This window comes from Lissotriton vulgaris, chromosome 2_1 (assembly GCF_964263255.1).
Source record: "Lissotriton vulgaris chromosome 2_1, aLisVul1.2, whole genome shotgun sequence".
NCBI classification, from domain to species: domain Eukaryota; kingdom Metazoa; phylum Chordata; class Amphibia; order Caudata; family Salamandridae; genus Lissotriton; species Lissotriton vulgaris.
In genome coordinates this window covers 1,073,773,596-1,073,795,779 of record NC_141687.1, presented here as the reverse complement: position 1 = coordinate 1,073,795,779, position 22,184 = coordinate 1,073,773,596, and the positions used below count along the sequence as shown (strand labels likewise).

Genomic DNA, 22,184 nt, shown 5'->3' with positions numbered 1-22,184 from the left:
AATCCAGCGTGATTGATGAGAGAGGATGCTACGTCGCCGTCACGGGTAGGTGGGAGGGGCGTACCCTAGTCTTGGTTTCTGTTTACGTCCCCCCTGGTTTGCAAACGACTACGTTTCAGGATCTTGGGGGCTACATTTTGGGTCTGCCCGTAGGTCTGCTTATAGTTTGTGGTGACTTCAACGCGGTTGGCTCTGGGACCTAAGATAGACATCCATCCAGAGATCTTCGGAGTGCTCAGTCCTGGCTTCCCGTCTTCTTGGATACTATGGGGCTTATTGACTGCTGGAAGCTTCTTCATCCCACCCAGCGTCAGTACTCCTTTCACTCCGGAGCGCATGGTAGCCTCTCCAGGATTGATTGCGTTCTGGCATTGGCGGCCCATGCGTCGGCTGTCTCCGAAGCCCGTCTGATGGCCAGGGGTATCTCGGACCATTCTCCGGTCTGGGTGTCTTTTGATTTTGACATCGTGGTGGCTAAGAGGGTGGCGCCGGTTAAACCGTGGTACTTCCGTAACCCTAAGACCCGTGGACTCCTGGCTAAAGCCATTGAGCTCTACTTTTCTGAAAATGCGGGCTCAGTTACGTCAGCTGTATCCCTATGGGAGGCTTTCAAGACTGTCTTGAGTGGCGAAGCCTTCTCCTTAATAGCCGAGGCGCGCAGACGTAGAGACGAGGATGTGGTGCGGATGGAATCAGAGATCGAGGAACTTGACTCCCAATTGGAGACTGCCCCGACGCCTGCCCTGCTCCACGCTCTCTCACTTAAGCAGTCTGAGTACCGGGCCATTGTTACTGACGCTGCCAAGGCTATGGGCAGAGAACAGCAAGGGAGGATATACGATGTTGGGGACAAGGCAGGCAAGCTTATTGCGTGGCTTGACAAAAAGGAGATGGCCTCCCCGGTGGTCCCTGAGGTGCTGGGGGAGGACGGCTTGGCTGTTACCGATCCCAGCGCTATAGTCACGGTTTTCGCCGATTACTTCGAGTCCGTTTTACGCCTCGGTTTCTGAGATGTCTGAGGCGGACTCTGATGCCCTTTTGAGAGAGGTGGACCTTCCGTGTCTGTCGGACATTGAACGCGACGACATGGATAGAGGTATGACTGCAGATGAGGTCGCACTAGCGATACGCTCTCTGAGGTCCGGCAAGGCACCCGGCCCTAACGGCCTCCCGGTGGAGCTTTATAAAATAAAGGCTGACACCATCGCCCCGCCCCTACGGGACATGTTCCTGGAGGCGCGAGAGATGGGCTCGCTCCCCCCGGACCAGAGGTTGGCCACCATTGTGGTCATTCATAAGGAAGGAAAGCCCAGAGACCTGTGCCGATCGTATCGCCCTATTTCTTTGTTGAATGCCGAGCCTAAGATCCTGGCTAAATTACTGGCCAATCGACTGGTGGGCGTGATTAGCGAATTGGTTCACCCGGATCAATCGGGCTTTATTCCTCACCGCAACACCGCCCTTAACCTTAGGAGACTCCATGCGGTCATGGCGAGGATCCGTACGCTCCGGGAGCCGGCCCTTTTGGCGTCTTTGGATGCCACGATGGCCTTTGACTCCCTTGAGTGGAACTACCTGTGGGCGGTACTGACGAAGTTCGGGTTTGGCCCTGAATTTATAGGATGGGTCAAACTTCTGTATGCTAGTCCACTTGCCAATGTTACGGTCAATGGCCGGGTGTCTGCATCCTTTGCTCTTCGCAGGGGCACCAGGCAGGGTTGCCCCTTGTCGCCTTTGTTGTTTGCGTTGGCGCTGGAACCTCTGGCTGCCTGGTTACGGGTTCACCCAGATATCAACGGGATACGGTGGTCTTCTGGCTTTGAGGACCGCGTGTCTTTATATGCGGACGACATCTTGCTCTACCTTACCTCTCCCTGTAATCCCTTATCGTGGTATGCGACGTGCTGCATATCTTTGGTAGGTATTCGGGCCTGGTCATCAACTGGTCAAAGTCACACTTATACGCTTTGAGTGGTGAGACTCCGCGGCTCCCCAGGGGTTGTACCATACAGATCGCGAGGCAGGGGTTTAAATACCTGGGCATCTATATTTCAACCGATGCCCAGACACGTTATGCGAACAACTTGCTTCCCCCTCTTGCACGCCTTCGGCGTGACGTAGAGGGGTGGCGTAAGCTACCGCTTTCCCTGCTTGGACGTGCGGCGTTGTTCAAAATGATGTCCCTGCCCAGATTTTTGTATGCGCTCCAGAATACCCAGGACCCAGTCCCCTCCGGGTACTTCAGAGAGGTCGAGGGCTTACAGCGGGCCCTTCTCTGGGACGACAGACCGCGTATTGCTATAACCAAACTCACGCTCCCGTGGTATGACGGAGGTATCGCTTTGCCTGATATCCGGAGGTATTATTGGGCCTCCCAACTAGCCGCCCTCAACCATGGTTTCTATGGTCCAGCCGATAGTCTGGGGTACGCCATGGACCGGTGGCTCCTTGATGGTGGGAAATACTACAGGGCGTTGTACTTGAGATCTCTGGATGGAAGAATGACGGGCCCTACCAGGACAGCGGTGCACATATGGAGGGCTGTCACAAAGGCACAGGGATGGAAGGGGAGGCTCACGTTGGCCACCCCACTTTACGACTCTGACCTACTGGGTAAATTGTGGCATACTAAGGGGTTTGACCGATGGGACCTCATTGGTATCTCCAAGGTCGACGACATGATGGCCAAGGGTGGGATAAAATCTTTCGCCGCTCTACAAACAGAGTTTCAACTGGGAGCGATGGAATTCTTTAGGTACGCCCAATTGCGGCACGCCCTTCTGGCGGTGCTGCCAGTGGGTGAGAAGGTCCCTGAGTCGTCCCCGCTGGAAGATAGGGTGCTGGATGGTCATATGCCGGACAGTGCCATCTCGTTGGTCTATAAAAAACTGATTAATGCCCGAACGGACCTCCTTCTGAGTGTGAGAGACCAATGGGTGTGTGATGGAGTTGAACTGGATGATGAGGATTGGCAGTGTGCGTTGTCATCCCCCAGGGAAGTGCAAACAAAACAGGTGATGGAGTCAAGCTAGCCGGGCTGATGAGAGGTGTTACCTCGAAACCGGTCCGGTCCTCGGATGCTTGATTCCGTTCTGGGAAGGACATGGCTTTTGTAGTTCGGACTGGACTGTTCCCATGGGGCACAGGGTCAGAGCTGATTTGCATATCGCCATTGTCTAACCCAGGGTGGTGTGGAGTGCAAAAAAACGATGGATTAGGACCCAGATCTTTTGACTGGGTTGAATGTGTGACATTGATCCTCATTCGGTCCATCACCTGTTGTTTTTGCAAACTCGCTATAAGTGTACTGGAGATGCCCAGACGTGGGTCCCAGGCACTCCACACCACTGGAGTCAAGCTAGCCGGGCTGATGAGAGGTGTTACCTCGAAACCGGTCCGGTCCTCGGATGCTTGATTCCGTTCTGGGAAGGACATGGCTTTTGTAGTTCGGACTGGACTGTTCCCATGGGGCACAGGGTCAGAGCTGATTTGCATATCGCCATTGTCTAACCCAGGGTGGTGTGGAGTGCAAAAAAACGATGGATTAGGACCCAGATCTTTTGACTGGGTTGAATGTGTGACATTGATCCTCATTCGGTCCATCACCTGTTGTTTTTGCAAACTCGCTATAAGTGTACTGGGGATGCCCAGACGTGGGTCCCAGGCACTCCACACCACTGGAGTCAAGCTAGCCGGGCTGATGAGAGGTGTTACCTCGAAACCGGTCCGGTCCTCGGATGCTTGATTCCGTTCTGGGAAGGACATGGCTTTTGTAGTTCGGACTGGACTGTTCCCATGGGGCACAGGGTCAGAGCTGATTTGCATATCGCCATTGTCTAACCCAGGGTGGTGTGGAGTGCAAAAAAACGATGGATTAGGACCCAGATCTTTTGACTGGGTTGAATGTGTGACATTGATCCTCATTCGGTCCATCACCTGTTGTTTTTGCAAACTCGCTATAAGTGTACTGGGGATGCCCAGACGTGGGTCCCAGGCACTCCACACCACTGGAGTCAAGCTAGCCGGGCTGATGAGAGATGTTACCTCGAAACCGGTCCGGTCCTCGGATGCTTGATTCCGTTCTGGGAAGGACATGGCTTTTGTAGTTCGGACTGGACTGTTCCCATGGGGCACAGGGTCAGAGCTGATTTGCATATCGCCATTGTCTAACCCAGGGTGGTGTGGAGTGCAAAAAAACGATGGATTAGGACCCAGATCTTTTGACTGGGTTGAATGTGTGACATTGATCCTCATTCGGTCCATCACCTGTTGTTTTTGCATCCCCCAGGGAAGTGGCAATCCCAGCCAGACTACGTTTGGTCCAACTGAACATTTTGCATAGAGTGTATGTGACCGGCCCCCGGTTGATCCACATGGGCCATTCGATGGACGGTCTTTGTAGGCGTGGATGTGGTGAACTGGCCACCTTCATGCACATTATCTGGGAGTGCCACGCGGTCGCTTGCTACTGGAGGCGTGTCAACGCAGTGATGTGTGAGGTGACTGGTGTCGACTTGCCGGCTGAAGCACGGCGCTGCTTACTGAATGTGTGGGGCCCCACGGACTACAATAATGCGCAAACCCAATGGGTCACCTTGGGAAACATGGTGGCAAAGCGTGACATCGCTCAGAAATGGGGCGCCACATCGCCTCCCTCTGTGGAATTGTGGAAGACCAATATGGATTGGTGCATGATTTGTGAGAAAACAGTGTATGTGGCCCGGGGCAAACCCAAGAAGTGGCTTGGGATCTGGGGGCCTGGAACGAATACAGGGGTGATATCTGTCTCCCTCCCGACACTGCCCCATTGGAGGTACGACTTTCCCCTTAGCCTTTACTTCCAACCTAACTGCCATTACATTGCAAATCCTGCATTCTTCCCCTCCCGATATCGTCCATTTTGCACTGTTCATACGTGTACTCTTTGGGCTCAAGGCCCAGCCTTCTCCTGCGCTGGGTACTGTCGCACTTAGGTACTTTTGCCTTGCCTTTTTCGCACTGTGTCTGGTGCTCTTTTATGGTATTTTAATTTATGTTTTCATCACTTATAACATAAAACTAAACCTTGTACGATTCTATAATATGCACTGTGTGCACTGATTATCCTCTTTTTATAATGCTGCCTAGCCTCCGGGATGTAAGGCTGATTAGCCGTGTACTTTGATCTGTAACTAAAGGTTTTCCAAAAAAAAAAAAAAAAAAAACATAACACTAATTGTCAGGGGTTCACTTAAATAATAATAATAATAACTTTCTACCCAAATGAGCCCTTTTTGCAAGATTAGGTTATGGTAAACCGGGTATAAAATCATGTAGGTCTAATATACACCTTGCCGTTTGCATGCAGCTCTTTGATGGCAGTTAATAGCTCATTGTTCTATATCAGGATTTTAACTGATATACTGCAAGTAACATAAAGATCTCTCTTGCAAAAGCAGTAACCCATTGACCTATTAACATTATATGCACTTTGTGATCTGCATGGCTCACGTTTTTAGCAGCGGGCATATTAACCCTCCGAGCTACCTTACGAGGAGACAAACTTTTCTAGACAAAATTCTGTCTCTGTTTTCCAGGAAGAACATTAATCACTGGTGTTATCTCGACATTTTTATTGATGTCTAAAAATTGCTTGAGGCAGGAAACATGGCAGCAGGTGATTTTCAAGACATAATATATTTGGAAACAGGGCGCCTCCACCCCAAGTCAACGCCCAGTGGCACGCCCTGGCAGGAGAATGACGGCTTCCGGGTAAAAGAAAGACTCAGACTAGTCTTTCCAGAGGTGAATTTGCGCCCCAAACAGGACATGGGTGAAGATAGGTAGTTCAAGAGGGGGGGGGGGGGGCATGTCACTTAATCAATATATAAGCATCCAGAGAGATGTGAACTGCTTCTTCAGGACCCTGTGCATCACCGTGTAGGGTTTTCGATAAAAAAAGTTTGTCCGCCCACCCATCCTACTCTTTGAATTGGTCAGGGAGTGGGTGCTTGTTTCATTCACTACTACAACTTTTCATTTGCCAAAGTTAGGACAGGGCTAGCAGGCAGAAGTCTTGGGGGTGGAGAGTCACATGCAGGCTCTTCCACACCCGGGAGGTGGGGGGAGGGGAGGAGGGGGGGGGGTAGAAAAAGAGCGGAGCGCAGAGGAAAAGTCGGGGGCAGTTCCTTGTCGGGGAAGGATGGGACGAGATATGACTTTGGGGATTGAAAGTTGGTGTGAGGAGGGAGTGGACGGGTGAAGTCGGGGATTGTGCCTTAGCTACAAAGTTGATGTTAATTGTTAATAAAGTTGAAGATGTGCAACCATATCCTAATAAATTGGCCTTTCACGCTACTCATGGGTCATGGAGTGTTTGTTGGAGCACGAAGAGAGTCACCTCAGGGAGAGACATTGCTGACAGCAGGCAGGGCTGAAGAGAAATTGTTCGAATTTCTTGCCAATAAGTACATATTCTTTCAAAAGAAAAAAATGCCTTTCGGTTGGGCAAGAGGCATGGCCTGTCAACTCTGGGACCACAGCACTGACTCCCTTTCTCTCATCTTTTCTCTTGCAGAATTCGAAAGCAGCGCAGGGGCTGGTGGGTCTCCGGAACCTCGGAAACACGGTGAGTGCATGGCCCAGTAGCAGGGAAAGAAGTCAGATGAGAAACACATTGTGGTGGATCTGTTGTGTGTGTGTGACAGGGCTCTGTTGGGGAAAGCTCACACTGCTAGGGTCGTATAACGCTGGGGTAAACTACCAGGGGCGTAGCTTGGTCAGTAATTGGGGGGGTCGGGGGGAGGGGGGGGGGCTACAGATTTTCCGACAATCAAACTAGCATATAATGTGTAAATACATTGTATGACAAGCAGGGTGCATAAGAGAGGCCTAAGGGCTGTGGAAAGGGAAAGGAATGCGGATTGGTAGGAGCACTAAGAGAGAAAACACAATATGTTGTCAAATAAGCAATACTCTGAGAGGACTTCCAAAACAGAGAGGGCGACATTGTGTGTGCGATTTCGTCTGTGTGTACGGAACAATTTCTGGTGGATTCTGAAAGACACCTCACCATACCCAACTGAAAGCACCTGGACCCAACTATTTGCCGGAAAATACATTTACTAGGGGGAGTGTAACAACACAAACGCCCCACTGAAGCTACGCCCCTGGAAACTACCCCATTCAAGGTAGCTGAAGTTGTGACAGTGCACTGCTGGTTTTGTCCTTAATGTTGACCCTTTGTCCTGAATTTTTACACTGACCGTCCTGAATTTGCACCCTGCCAGTTGGTAACCCTAGTTGAAGCTCGCACTGCCAAGGGCACTGCAGCTCTGACAGTGCACTGCTGTGGAAAACTCACACTGCTAGCACCCCAAAGTGCTGACAGTGCACTGCTGGGGGAAGCTTACACTGCTAGGGTCATATAGCGTAGAAGGAAAGCTTCCCAGTCAAGGCTGCTGCATACCTGACAGTGCACTGCTGGAGGACACTCCCACTGCCAGGGGCGCTGCAGCTCTTACAGGTGACTGCTAGTGTGCATGGCTGACATGGCGCCGCTGCAGGAAGCTCACACTGCCAATGACACTGCAGATCTTGACAGGGGGCTGCTGGAGGAAGCTTGCACTGCCACGGGCACTGCAGCTCTGCCAGGCCAACTGGCCAGGGCACTGCTGGAGGAAGCTAGCTCTACCAAGGGCACTGCAGCTGTGACAGGGCACTGCTTGAGGAAGCTCGCACTGCCAAGTGCCCTGAAGCTCTGGCAGGTCACTGCTAATGTGCATGTCTTGCATGGCGCTGCTGCAGGAAGCTCGCACTGCCAATGACACTGCAGCTCTTGACAGGAGACTGCTGGAGGAAGCTCGCACTGCCAAGGGCCCTGCAGCTGTGACAGGGGACTGCTCGAGTAAGCTTGCACTGCCACGGGCACTGCAGCTCTGCCAGGCCAACTGGCCAGGGCACTGCTGGAGGAAGCTAGCTCTACCAAGGGCACTGCAGCTGTGACAGGGCACTGCTGGAGGAAGCTCGCACTGCCAAGGGCAATGCAGCTGTGACAGGGGACTGCTCGAGTAAGCTTTCACTGCCACGGGCACTGCAGCTCTGCCAGGCCAACTGGCCAGGGCACTGCTGGAGGAAGCTAGCTCTACCAAGGGCACTGCAGCTGTGACAGGGCACTGCTGGAGGAAGCTCACACTTCCACAAGTGCCCTGAAGCTGTGGCAGGTTACCGCTAATGTGCATGTCTGACATGGCACTGCTGCAGGAAGCTCCCACTGCTAATGACGCTGCAGTTCTGACATGGAACTGCTGGAGGAAGCTTGCACTACCAGGGCACTGCCAGATGAAGCTCACATTGAAGAGAGAACCTCACACTCCATGTATTTTATATCATTGACAAGACACTGTTAAAACAAGATTTGCGCTGCTTGAGTACTGTAGCAGTCTCTGGACACTGCATGGGAAGCTTCTCACTTCTTCGGTCGTAGGGCGCTGGCGCTTCTGTGGGCTCTAGAGCACGCCCAGGGCAGTGCAGCTGGCTCACACTGCTCTGGTCTCAAAACAGTGGCAGTGCTCTACTGGTGGAAGGCTACACACATTGTAGGGTCCAATGCAGAGACAAGGCCCTGCTGGAGGACGTCCACCTTTCCCTCTGCCGAGCTGCACCCCCTGGTTTCTTATCCTTTGCTGCCTGGGGTGGAACTTGTACTCTGTTCACTGCAGGTGCTGTAGTCCTGGTTGAGGGCCCTTTCGGTTCCTCCTCTACAGAGATACTTAGGCGGGGAACACCCTTCCTTCCTGTGGCATCACGCACAGGCAGTGATATCACATATTGCAAGACATGTTTTTTCCACACAAGAGGCAGAGCCAAAGTTGGTGAAAAAGGAAACGCAGCGAAACAAGAAATGCCCTGCAGTGGCACGCCAGGCCGAAACAAAGTTACGAAACATCCCTGTCTCTAGTCGTGCGTCATCCCAATTTGATTGTTTTTGACTCTGTATTGATTTTAACCATACAAAAGCGCTATCCACATTGGTTTTCATGAAAGTCTTTTACAATTAGTACTTTTGTGTCTGGTTCCACGTTTCCTTATGTCTAAATCCTTTCCCACCCTTCCCAATACACCATTTCTCACAGGAAGCATAGTGAATCTGTTCTAACAAACATAGAAACATGGTGCTCATAAAATATCATGACTGGCTCGGTCTTGTTGATAACCAAGAATACGTTCTTTGCCTCAACTATTACCTTAACATCTCAGGATAGCAATCTACACAGTGTGGAGGTGTTTCCCTCTATCAAACATCTACCATTGTTCCCCCTACAGTGATCCACGAGGGATGTCTACATCTCCTCGTTGGCCTGTCACCTGTGGGGAATAACCTGAAAACTATACCACCCTTGATGCGGCTGCCTTCAGCCTTCTTAGTACACCCAGGGGCGGTTATAAATAACGCTCTCTCAGAGATGGGAAGGGGTGGGCAGGCTTAGTTGCTAGGAATAGTATACATTTATCCCAAACTCTGACAGATCTGTCCATTTGATAATTTATGCAGTAAATCACATGTTCCCATGTCGCCGTTCCATACATCTATTGCAGCCATGTCCTTAGTTGGGGCTGCCGTTGGCTTTCAGTAACCTAAGGATTCATATCTTCGCAACTGCTAATACCTTGGCAAAATTGCATGATCTTTTGATGGGTGACTTCGGGTAATCAGTATGGTCATGCAAAATTCGTTATTTTACCAGTGGTTCCTAACACGTCTCTAATAATCACTCAGACTTCCCACAAATAACAAGCGAGGGCTGAACATTTACATAACAAGTGTACTGTAGCACGGTTAGGGGGTTGCAACTGCAGCAAGAGGCACCTGGCAGAACTCCTTTGTCACTAAGCCTCTTAGGGGACCAGTACCATCTGTGCAAATCTTGTAGTTCAGCCATGTCTCATGTATGTGTTTATCGCGATCTGCCGTGGTTTCTACCCATTCCTTGTTTGTACAGTTCTTTTGTTAACAACATGACCACCAGGCCTTCAACTGGTCTGATGATGTAACCAAGAACAAGTGATTCTTGAAAATTCTGTGTAGACCACCCACCCACGGCCCATGCAGGTAAGAGCGGTGGGGCGGTGGTGGTGGTGGTGGGAGGGAGAGGGGATTTCAGCAGATGACGAAGAGGGAAAATTAATTATTTATTTAAGTTTCCCTCGCAGTCGTCTGTCGAATCCCCTCCCCCCACCAAACCTGGTACCTCCGCTCTTACTTGCACGGGCCGCGGCTGAGACCACCTCTTTCAACGTGCCCCAGTTGATGAAGTATTTAAGTATGGTGAGATCCTGCAGAACGATGGGTAGGAAGCAAATTGTTTCTGAAGGCAGTGGTGGAGCTGCTGGAAGTCCCAGAAGAGGGCATGCGGTATGCTGAATTCTGAAAAAGTTGTTAATCTGCCCTATAATATTAATTGATCTTACATAGATATTCCTCTGGATCTGAAGCCCTACCAAGATGCGTCCTCCCCATATGTTGATGCATCTATTATTCCTTTCAGGAGCGCCTTTCTGCAATCTATTGGTATATTTTAATACAGCATGCACTCTGTGCCAGGCATATGTAATTGCTTGTAATATTGGGTTAGTAGACAGGAGTCCCTTTCTGTCACTTGAGTATATTGGAAAGTGGTACCTGCTACCCCCATTACAGATTTCTCGGAGTGTCTTGGTTTCTGTGCATCTTGTAGAGGATTGGTACCAGCTAAAATGGCAGACAGTACAATTTATTGAGGCTAAACAAAAGCCATGGCTTTCTATTGCTGCATATAGTTTTCCCACCTTCAGGCATGGATTCCTTCCTTCCGATACGATGTCCGCAGTAGATTAATTAGTTCACAATTCATGTGGGCTGATATTCAAATATGTCGTTTGGCAAAAATGTTATTCAAACGAGGCATCAGGTTATTTTGAAAACTTAAACTCTCCCCTACACTGATAGGCCCTCGTTAGGTCAGATTTAATTTTTGAGGCTAAAGGATCTATATAGTTGAACACTATGTGATCCAGGCCCATGTTTATATTGATCCCCAAATATCTCAAATTCGATGTTTTCTCTTCGAAAGTGTACTCTCATCTGTATACCACTGTTGTATGGTTGGTAAGCAGTAATGCTTCCCTTTCCCCCAGTTTATTTTGCACCCTGAGAATTTCGAGAAGTCCGAGATTTTTTGTAAATGGTTAGGTATGGATTTCCATGGATTAGACAAAGTGACCAGAATATCAACTGCATAAAGAAGGGCCTTCTGCTCCCATGCTGGTGTCATGATCTCTTCTATGTCTCTGCTTTGTTGAATGGCTATCGCCAGGAGTTTTAAAAGCATAATGCACCCCAATGGGAATTTGGCATCCATGTCTCATCCCTCTCTTGCTCTCAGACTCCAATGATACATGACCGTTGCAACCCACTACCACTGACGGGTTGGCATTGAGCTTCTTTATTTTCCAAATTGTGCTAGGACTTGAAACTATTACCACATAGATCCCACCTACAAAGATAATACCCAGTCCCCATTCGACAAAGAACATTCTAGGCATCCTTTACAAAGCCCCACACAGACACTAGCAGGGCCGGATTGGGAATGCAAACTGGCCCTGTCAATTGAGGCAGACCGGCTGCGGGGGTAGAGGGGGGGAGACCAATCTGTAAAATATAATTTAGGACACTCTTTATAACCCATTTAGAACTCATTTTCAAAGCACCACCAGCCCTGCTAAAACCCCAATCTAAAACCCCTCTTCAAATACCCATCAGAAACCCTTCTGCAAAGTACCATTCTGGTGTGTTCTTTAAAACCGCACCCACAACCCACCTTCAGACTCCCATCCAGACTCCTATGCAAAGCCGCTGAAGAAAGCAATATAGTCACAACTCTTTTAATCTCTCACCATCAGTGCCACCGGAATTTGCCTTTTTTGGTTGCAGCATTTTCCACGCAATTGTGGATTTGCCGCATTTGCCACACAATCTATCATCTGCTGCATAATCTGCAGATTATAAAAAAGAATATTGTTTCTAGCTCAAACTGATCAAAAGTTATTAAAAACACTGCAACACGTGTTGCCACTCAGTATAAAGCTCTTTGCAGTGTTTGAGTGGTAACCTTTTCAGTTGCTTTTTGCTGTATTTGGTTGTTAAGCTGGTACTCGTGAAGTGAAACATTTGCACATACAGTATTAACATATTAAAATGGGAAAAAAAATTGAATAAAACGACCACCCAATGTGCTGCATTAAGCCACATAATTTGCCTTGTCTTACTGCATAATTTAGTCAACCTTCTGCATAATTTGTTTTTCCTCTGCTGCACTTTTTTTAACAGTCTTTGTAGTTGTTACAGTTTAAAATTTTTAATTTGAACCTGCCCGTGATTGCATAATTTCTCACCTGTTTTGTGTTTAAACTTGTGGTTTTTACTTGCCATGACTGTTTTCATTTAACCTGTTGAATTGTGGGATTTGCAGTCCAAAATCTGTAGTTGTTTTCCCTCTCATTGTCCGTGACTATCTGTTTTTTCCTCCTTATTTCTCCCTTGCTCTGTGCTCAGACCTATATGTTAAGCAATCCACCCCCAGCTCCCATTTTGTGTTAGCAAGTGAGTAAAACCAGTCTCTCCTTTGCCCTCTAGCAACAGAGATATTCTATATCAGAGAGTCAACATAGGGTGCTCTGAGACAGCAGTAATCTGCTGTGAGCTGTTTAAGGTGTGTTTTATAGGGATTGTGCTCTCGTTTTCAGATAGGAGAGGTAGTAAAGATGTATTCAAAAAGTATTGTTAGAGGACACAGTTTATTAGGCCCTTACCTGCAGAAATCCAAAGTGTGGATTGAGCCTGTCTGTCTCCTAGGAGATTCTGAATAGAGGAGCAGCTTCCAACTCCCTGGCCAGCAAACCTTGTCTGAGAACTTATATAGTCCGCTATTGGATGGTACATGTGTGAACTGTGGTTGTATCTGGTGTTTCTATTGGATTAGGGTTAGTGTTCTCATTGGTTGATTATTTGAGGGTTCTGATTGGTTTCTGGGTCACTGATTCAATTAATATAGGGTTGGGACTAAGGCTAGGGTTAGGCTTCCTGTTGGAAGTAGGGATTAGGGTTTCCTGTGTGATTGGTTGCTGGACTAGGTGTGGGACTAGGGCTAGGGTTAGGCCTTCTATTGGACGTAGGGATTAGGGTTTGCTGCCTGTCTGAGTGCTTGGACTATGGCTATGATTGGCTGTAAGGTCTTGGTCTCCTATTGGTTCTAGAGTTTTGGGCTAGTGTTGTGGTTGAATAGGGTTAGGGCTAGGGTTAACATTGGCTGAAGGGGTCACCTGTCTACTAGGGCAATAAAAGGCCAAGGCTTAGGGCGCCTCAGCCTGTTAAGTGTGAAGAAGACAACTTTGAGTGCCTGTTTGAACCTGTTCGAGACTGCTCGGAATTAGGGCCAGAAATGCTGGCAATTTTCTCATTCAGTAATACCCACCCTACACCATCTACATCCATAAACAGAGTAACACACTCACAATTGTACTCCACACGTTTACAACAAATCAACCCTATGCACAATTCAATATACAAGTACACACTACAAAACCACACAAACAACGCCTTTATACCCTTCTATCCCAGCTACCACACATTTCCACCATCACCTACAAACAGTACACAACTCTATCCTATACCACTAACCAATCCACTCATCACTAACACAACCAAAATACAATACTTAAATACAACCCATCCAGACACCCACTCCCCACTCTAATTACTCCTAACTGACCCCCTTTTGTCACTAACAAACCTATACACAGCCTTCCATCATTTGTCCGACCAACACCCTACCACAATAACACAACAACAGCACAACACATACACTCAAAGGCACCACACATTTCTTGCAACAAAAAAGTCTAAGACAAACACTCTTAACTCTAGTTCATCCCCTCTTATACACACATACGCTCTACTCACAAACACATCACCACCCCCTTTTCCTTACCACTTCTGCTCACAAACAATACTATACAAATGAATCAATCTCATAAAACAAATACATCAGCACCTCTTTTCACTACTCCTCAAAAACAAAACATATCACACTCACCAGCACAACAAAATCTCCCAAGTTCAAAACCTCATAATACTTACAGACACAAAATCCAATCATACGCCCACCTTTCAGACTACACAAATGAACAAACTATGATGCCAAGCTTTCTCTCTTCCACCACACCTAACACACATACAGCAACACAGAAACTCTCTTCTAACTGCCTCTCATCCATTGGACAATTGAGAACCTTACTACATGACCGATATGCTGCACCACCACCCCTAACTCATACACCTCCCAAGCCTAAACACATGCAAACAATATAAGCAAAGTGCCACACATCACCACTTTGCTTCTCAAGGTCTACTGCACAACCAGATTACACCACAAAAACAACACAGCACACCAACTTACTCCCAAACACCGTCTCCACCACCTACGTATACACCCATCAAAATGTCTTCTTAGCCTGCTGGATGAGGACCATGTTGCAGAACAGCTACACGATTGCTATCCTAATACAGATAATACCAGCACTAAATACAAACCTGCTACAAACCCACACAATACTGATCACTCTTCTGCAAAACAAAGTCTCACTGCCACCAAAGCACATTCTCTAAACTGTCTACTAATAAATGCTTGATCGCGCTCTAAAAACAAACATCACATCTGCGACCTTCTCACTGATGCAAAACCAGACATACTATTCTTAACTGAATCATGGTTGAGAGATGATATGGTTCCAGTCCTGCATGAAGACGTTCCTCTAGTCTATCAACCGATCCCCCAAAACTGTATAGGCAAAAAAAGAGGTGGCCTAGCTGTTGTGTTCAGGCTAACATTATATATCACTAAACTTGACGACATCGCCATAAAGAATTGTGAGGCTCTTTTCACCAGATACAATCCTACTCTGTCTTCCTCCTGTAACTTCCTGATCCTTTACAGACCTCCACCTAACAAGGCGACATTACCAGACACACTTCTAGACACACTTTCAAGCCTGATAACAATACACTCCAACCTATGCGTTCTGGGGGACCTCATCATTAGGCTTGACAAACCCAATATGCCCCATCCAAAAACAATAATCACCGGCCTAGACATACTGAACCTGCATCAAATCGTCCACAAACCCACACACATCGCTGGGCACATCCTAGATGTCATTTTTGCTAATACCGAACTAGTTACCTTTCAAAGTATTAACTCCAGCCACATGGTCAGACCACCATTTGCTTGCTTTCCAACATAAAACAACACTAAGCGACTCACTTAAAACCACCTTACATGCATCCACCTATCGACCCTGGAACAAACTCAATTTGTAACACTTAGAAACAGAACTAACATCCAGTACAGATCTCTATTAAAAATCAATACGAGTGGCTACAGGAAGCTTTTGATATCCTGATACCAATCAAAACCACACGGCAGAACAAAAGAAAATAAGCACTTTGGAGAAATACAGATATAAAAGACATAACACAATAAATTAGAAATCTGCAACGCGGCTGGCTCAAAACAAATGCCTAACAAGCCAAAGAAAAGGTACTATTCAGACCAAATTCAAAATGCTAAATGTGCAAATAAAGAATTCTACAAAATACTCAATGAATTTTCGTAAATCAAATTGCCTAGAAGGAACTCATGCTGTCACACAAGATTTCACAGACAAACTGGCAAATCATTAAACGGACAAAGCCGACACGTTGGACTCATACTTAAAACAGAGACAAAGCACCAGCACTAACCCTTTTACAAAACAGCAATCCAAGAATACTCTAACCATGACCCTCTGTTCCTTCCAACATATTTCACACAATGAATTTATGGACCTGCTCAAACCAAGCAGGCCTGCCGGCAACCCTTCTGACCTATGACTACTGCAAACTTTCAAGACAATTCTTTAACAACCTCTGCTGCCACTCCAGTAAGAAGAATCATCAATGATTCCTTAACTACCGTAATATTACCAGAGGAACTCGAAAAGTCATACATGAGCCCTTTACTGAAGAAAACAAACTTGGATCCGCTGAACCCTGACAACTACAGACCCATTATAAGTGGACCTTTTCTGGGCAAAATGAAAGAAAGAGCAGCGTTCGCCCAAATGTCACAATTTATTGAAGTGAATGCCATACTTTCGGACTTCCAAACAAGATTCCTTCTGGGAAGAGGCACAGAATCTGCCCTCCTTGCCATCTGGGATGACCTGAAGAACACAGTTGACTGCAACGGGGTTGCTGCGCTACTCCTCTTTGACCTCTCAGCTGCCCTTGACATGGTTGATCATGACACTCTGATACAAAGACTCTATAAAACCAGCATAGAGGGGACTGCTCTAGACTGGATCATATCCTACCTTCGAAACAGAACTAATGTCATCCATACCCCACCTTTCTTGTCCAAACCAAACTCCACAAAAGAAGGGGTCCCTCAAGGCTCTATCATCTCGCCCATGCTTCTCAACATCTACATGAAGTCATTACCAGTACTGATGAATCAATTTCACCTCACATATTATACGTATGCAAATGACGCACAAATACTCCTTCAACTGGAATGCCCCAAAGACATTGGAAACTCCAATTTTCAGTTGTCTCTGAGCCGTGGATCAATGGATGACTTAGAGCCATCTCAAATTGAATGCTTCCAAAATGGAAATACCCACATGAGGCGATTGGAAACTTTATGACACGCTCATCGCGAGCCTGATGTTTTGGAACACTGCCTAAAGTATTGAGGGAAGTAAGAAACCTTGGCATGACCATGGACTCCAAGCTATTGATGAATGCCCAAGTGGACAAACTAGCAAGATCAAGCTTTGTTACTATAAAAACTAGGCGACAAATCTTCCCCCATTTGGGATTTCCACACAATGCCCTTGTTCTGTCCAAACTCGATTAAGCCAATAGCCTCTGCCACCGATCAGCTTTAACAACCATGAAAAGACTACAACAGATTCAGAACTTGGCTGCCAGACTACTCTTGCATATCAAACCGCGAAACCACATCTCCCCTGCCTTGAAATCCCTGCATTGGTAACCAGTTGCCAGAAGATCCACATTCAAGCTGCTTTGTATCACCCACAAAGCGATAAAATCATCAAACACATTCAACAAAGGAACCTCCTCCCTCTCTAGAGTTGTACCTCGCCTCAAAATCCCAAGATACAAGAAAAAACCATGGGTGGCACATCCTTCTCTGTCAAGCAGCTAAACTATGAAACTCTTTACCCCCCAACACAAGATCCATGGACAACAACCTTATCTTCAGAAAACTCCTCAAGAATTGGCTCTTTCCCACATAAGCACTATATGCAAACAGAAACATACAGCATATCCCTCTGTACATAAGCATTTATTTGTACTATAGATATGTACCTATCTATGTGTATTGCTTTGTTTAAACATGTGGAATAATAATGTGTAAAAAAAATATCAATTTTTAAGTACAAGAACACTTGAAAATGAGAGTTCCTCTAATGCAGAGGTCTTCAAACTTTTTGATGTCGAGACCCCCTTGTAAAACCTTTTTAGGCTAAAGGACCCCCTTCCAACAAAAGTTTCTAGAAACTGGTACTCCTCATCATCAACAACTATTGACAAACATAAATGCGACTGTTAGACCTCATCACATTCATCCATCATTCATCCACCCACACTTTCACATATCCATCCTTCCATCCATCCATCCATCCATCCTTCATCCATCCACCCTTTCATCCTTCCATTCATACATCCATCCTTCATCCAGCCACCCTTTAATCCTTACATCCATTGTTTACCCATCCTCCCTTCCATCCATCCATCCATCCATCCTTCATCCATCCACCTTTTCACACATCATTCCATCATTCATCCGTGCAACCTTTTATCCATCCATACATCCATCCACCCTTTCATCCTTCCATCCATACATCCATCCTTCATCCATCCACCCTTTAATCCTTACATCCATTGTATACCCATCCTCCCTTCCATCCATCCATCCATCATTCATCCAACCACCTTTTCACACATCATTCCATCATTCATCCATGCAACCTTTTATCCATCCATACATCCATCCACCCTTTTATCCTTCCATCCATACATCCATCCTTCATCCATCCACCCTTTCATCCATACATCCATCCTCCATCCATCCACCCTTCCATCCATACATCCATCCTTCATCCATCCACCCTTTCATCCTTCCATCCATCCATCCATACATCCTTCACCCATCCACCCTTTCATCCATACATCCATCCTTCATCCACCCACCATTTCATCCATCCATCCACCCACCTTTTCACACATCCATCCATACATCATGATCCATGCAACCTTTTATCCATCCATCCATCCATCCTTCATCCATCCATCATCCATCCACCCTTTCATCCATCCATCCATCCATCCATCCACTCATCATTCATACACCCACCTTTTCACATATCCATCCATCCATCCTTCATCCATACATCCATCCGTCCATTCACCATTCATCCACCCACATTTTCACACACCCATCTATCCATCATGATCCATGCATCCTTTTATCCATCCATACATCCATCCTTCATCCATCTACCATTTCATCCTTCCTTCCATCCATACATACATCCTTCATCTATCCACACTTTCATCCATCCATTCACCCATCATTCATCCACCCCCTTTTCACACATCCATCCTTCATCCATCCATACATCCATCCTTCATCCATCTACCATTTCATCCATCCTTCCTTCCATCCATACATCCATCCTTCATCTATCCACCCTTTCATCCATCCATTCACCCATCATTCATCCACCAACTTTTTTGACACATCCATCCATCCATCCATCCATCCATCATTCATCCATGCAACCTTTTATCCATCCATACATCCATCCTTCACCCATCTACCGTTTCATACTTCCATCCATCCATCCATCCTTCATCCATCCACCCTTTCATCCATCCTCTCATCATTCATCCACCCACCTTTTCACATATCCATCCTTCATCCAACCACCCTTTCATCCTTACATCCATCCATTCACCCTTCATCCAATCCATCCTTTCATCCATCCATTTACCCATCATTCATCCACCCACCTTTTCACACATCCATGCATCATGATACATGCAACCTTTTATCCATCCATACGTCTGTCCTTCATCCATCCACCCTTTCATTCATTCATCCACCCACCTTTTCTGTGCCACTCATGTGGGGGGGGAGCAGGGGGGGGGGTGGGGGGGTCAGTATCTCTTTGCGTCTTCTTCCTCTCTCATGGGAGGGCATCTCTGTGCCTCCCCGCTGGGGGCGGACAGGCTGTAACAATATCTCACCTGAAGTGACAGACTAAGGCACATTTCTCCTGCACAGGCGCCAGGTAAGAGGGTTCGTGCTTTGTGCTTTACAGGCAGGACCCACAGCTCCAGGCGCGCAACGTCCATTGAACTCAAAGGGCTACAGCCTCCTCCCCAGCCACCCTCCCCTGCCGCCCATCCCTTCCCCTCCTCATGTATGTGAGCCGGGCTTAAACACCGTCAGGGACACACACAAAGCTGCACCCCAGTACTTCACACGTCTTTAAAAGACCTTTTACTTGGTAATGAGGCTTTGTTGTTTTTCACCCCTCGGTGTGAATTAGGCCTCCGCCGTGAGCACCCTCAATCAGCCCCACGCCATCTAAGGCAAACTGACAATCTGCGACCCCCTTCCCAGGACTCCACGACCCCCCTGGGGGTCGCGCCCCACAGATTGAAGACCTCTGCTCTAATGCATCTTTTATCTTCATATACTTACTTCCTTCATACATCTATATAACACCAATGTACTTGGATCTATATATATATATTACTTTTCTCCTAAATAAGCATAATCAATGCACTACCCTATTCCTCACCCTATACCTGTATCAATATCTTTAATCTACATATACTTACTTCCTTTATGCCTCTATATACTTTCTATGTACTTATGGATCTATATATTTATGAATTTCATTTAATTCAGCATATCCTATGCAGTACCCTATTTCTCACCCTATGCCTCTCTCAATATATCTTCTACCTCAACTCTCTGACTCCTCTCAAACCTCTGTCTATTACTTTTTCCAATGCACTACCCTATTCTCACATTATACCTATACCAATATATCCTGTACATCCACTCTCTCATTCATCCCAAACCCCATATCACTACTATGATCCCCAAAATAACCCTTCTTGACTCCCCCTACTCTACCCCTTCTTGCATCATCTGACACCTCTTTTACTATACCAATCCACCAAAACAAGTTTTTATATCAACTCTTCCCTCTCCACTCAACATCCCTTTTTTCCTCACCCCAAGCCTCCTCCTACTGCCATGCCCTCCCAGAAAAAAGTCTAAATCTTTCATTTTATTCCTCCACTATTCTTTCCAATCAAAATACCAGGCTATCATGTCCACTTCTCAAATTTCATATTTCACTATACTAATTCACCACTAATTCTTTATGGGTTCCAGAGTAGCGTGCTACTCGCCGAAAATGAGCTTCAACACCTCATCAGGGGACGCAAGCACTATATAAATGCAAACGTTTTTTCCCTCTTCTATCCCTCCGGTACCCTTCTCTATCCAAATAACTGAATCACAAAGCCACCAAATTACTTTCATATTTCAATTTTCACACAAATGTGGAATGCACCACCAATTCCAAAATAATTTTCTCCATCCACTGTTGGTATCACAGACGTTTTTAGGTCTTGCCTAGCGATGCAGCGCATGCATTACTCCCTTGGCGAGATCTATTGTCGTCTATTTTTGTTCCGATGGGGGACATGAGATGTGCACGCGTAGGGACAGGAGATGTGCACGCGTACGGGCGTTGCGGCACAACACGCGCATGGTGCACTTTCACTTTCCCTCCCTCCCCGTCTGCTCCAGACCTTGTCAAAACAAAACAAGTTAAAAGCTGTGCATTAAAAATGAAACTTGAAAATCTGTAAATTGTTTAAAGTAGATTTCAGTAATTAGATTAACTACATTTCTGCTGCTGTTGAAAACCTTCACGAAAAAAGCATATCAGATGTAAACAACAGTAACCCTTAACTGTCAAGTGATATAAACACACATTTCCAATATCATTTTAAGACGTGTAACTCGTGAAAAAGAATAAAAAGGACCCTAATAATTTTGCACATGGTCAATGTCTACTACACTGGTGCACAAACACTCAGGCTGATAGGGGATGGTGTCAAGAAAGAAATAACTCTATGGTCGGGAAATCATTCCAGTGTTTGGCACATAATGCATGGATAGTTTATTATGCGGCCATGAATTAACATAATAGTTTGCCTGCTCATAATGGTTGGCCTGCTCCCGTCACATCGACTGTCGGGCAATAAATGTCCTGTAACTTGCAGTCAATAAAAACATACGCTCGGATCCCTCTCGCATTCCATCCGTGCAGATTGAGTGACACCTGGAAGTAAACCGTACTGTACACGGGTGTACACTGTAATGTAACCTCCCCAGTTTAAACCCACAAACATCAGGTGCATACGGGGTGATTCATCAGTTGTTGTGACACAATTATTTGCCTATTGAATCTCACACTTTTGTTTTCAAGAAGCTGGAATACAGCGTCCAGCCTACAGGGTGGGTTAAAACCTGGGGTTGTGTCGAAACGAAAGCTGACATTAAGTGAACCCAAATACCTGTGAGGTTAGTTCCACTGGGAGGGGCTGCTGCTTCAGTAAGCACTGCTCTCTAGTCTACACCATGGCAGTGTAACTACAAAGTCTGACTTTTTTGCACAGTCAACTAATGCATTTTATGTAATAACAGCCTTTACCTGTTCGCTTTTTATAACTTTGGTCGTCTTTAATGCTCTCTTAACAACTGACTCTGAGAATCATCAGGCGGCTATTAAAATTAAATTAAAAAACTCCAATTCATTTAGGATGCTCTGCTGACTATTTGTCCGGAATGCAATTAATTTTTGGACCCTGCTGGCTGCCGTCCGCAGGAGCAAGAGCAATTTCAAGACCTCCCCTGCTGAATATGAGGAGTTGTACCTGTAAAATGGTGGCATCTTGGAATTGTTTTATTTTAACCGAAGCAAAACATTTATAACAAACAAATGTTATA

At 46.6% G+C, this 22,184-nt stretch overlaps 1 protein-coding gene across 5 annotated transcripts in view; it reads left to right on the top strand.

Moving 5' to 3' along the window:
- USP2 (ubiquitin specific peptidase 2) overlaps positions 1-22,184 on the top strand; it is a 280,374-nt gene that overhangs the window by 190,636 nt on the left and 67,554 nt on the right. For all 5 annotated transcript variants that reach the window (XM_086956774.1, XM_086956771.1, XM_086956772.1 and 2 more), the window contains one exon: positions 6,557-6,607. In XM_086956774.1, the coding sequence (XP_086812900.1) occupies positions 6,557-6,607 (51 nt within the window). The remainder of the gene's footprint in view (positions 1-6,556; positions 6,608-22,184) is intronic.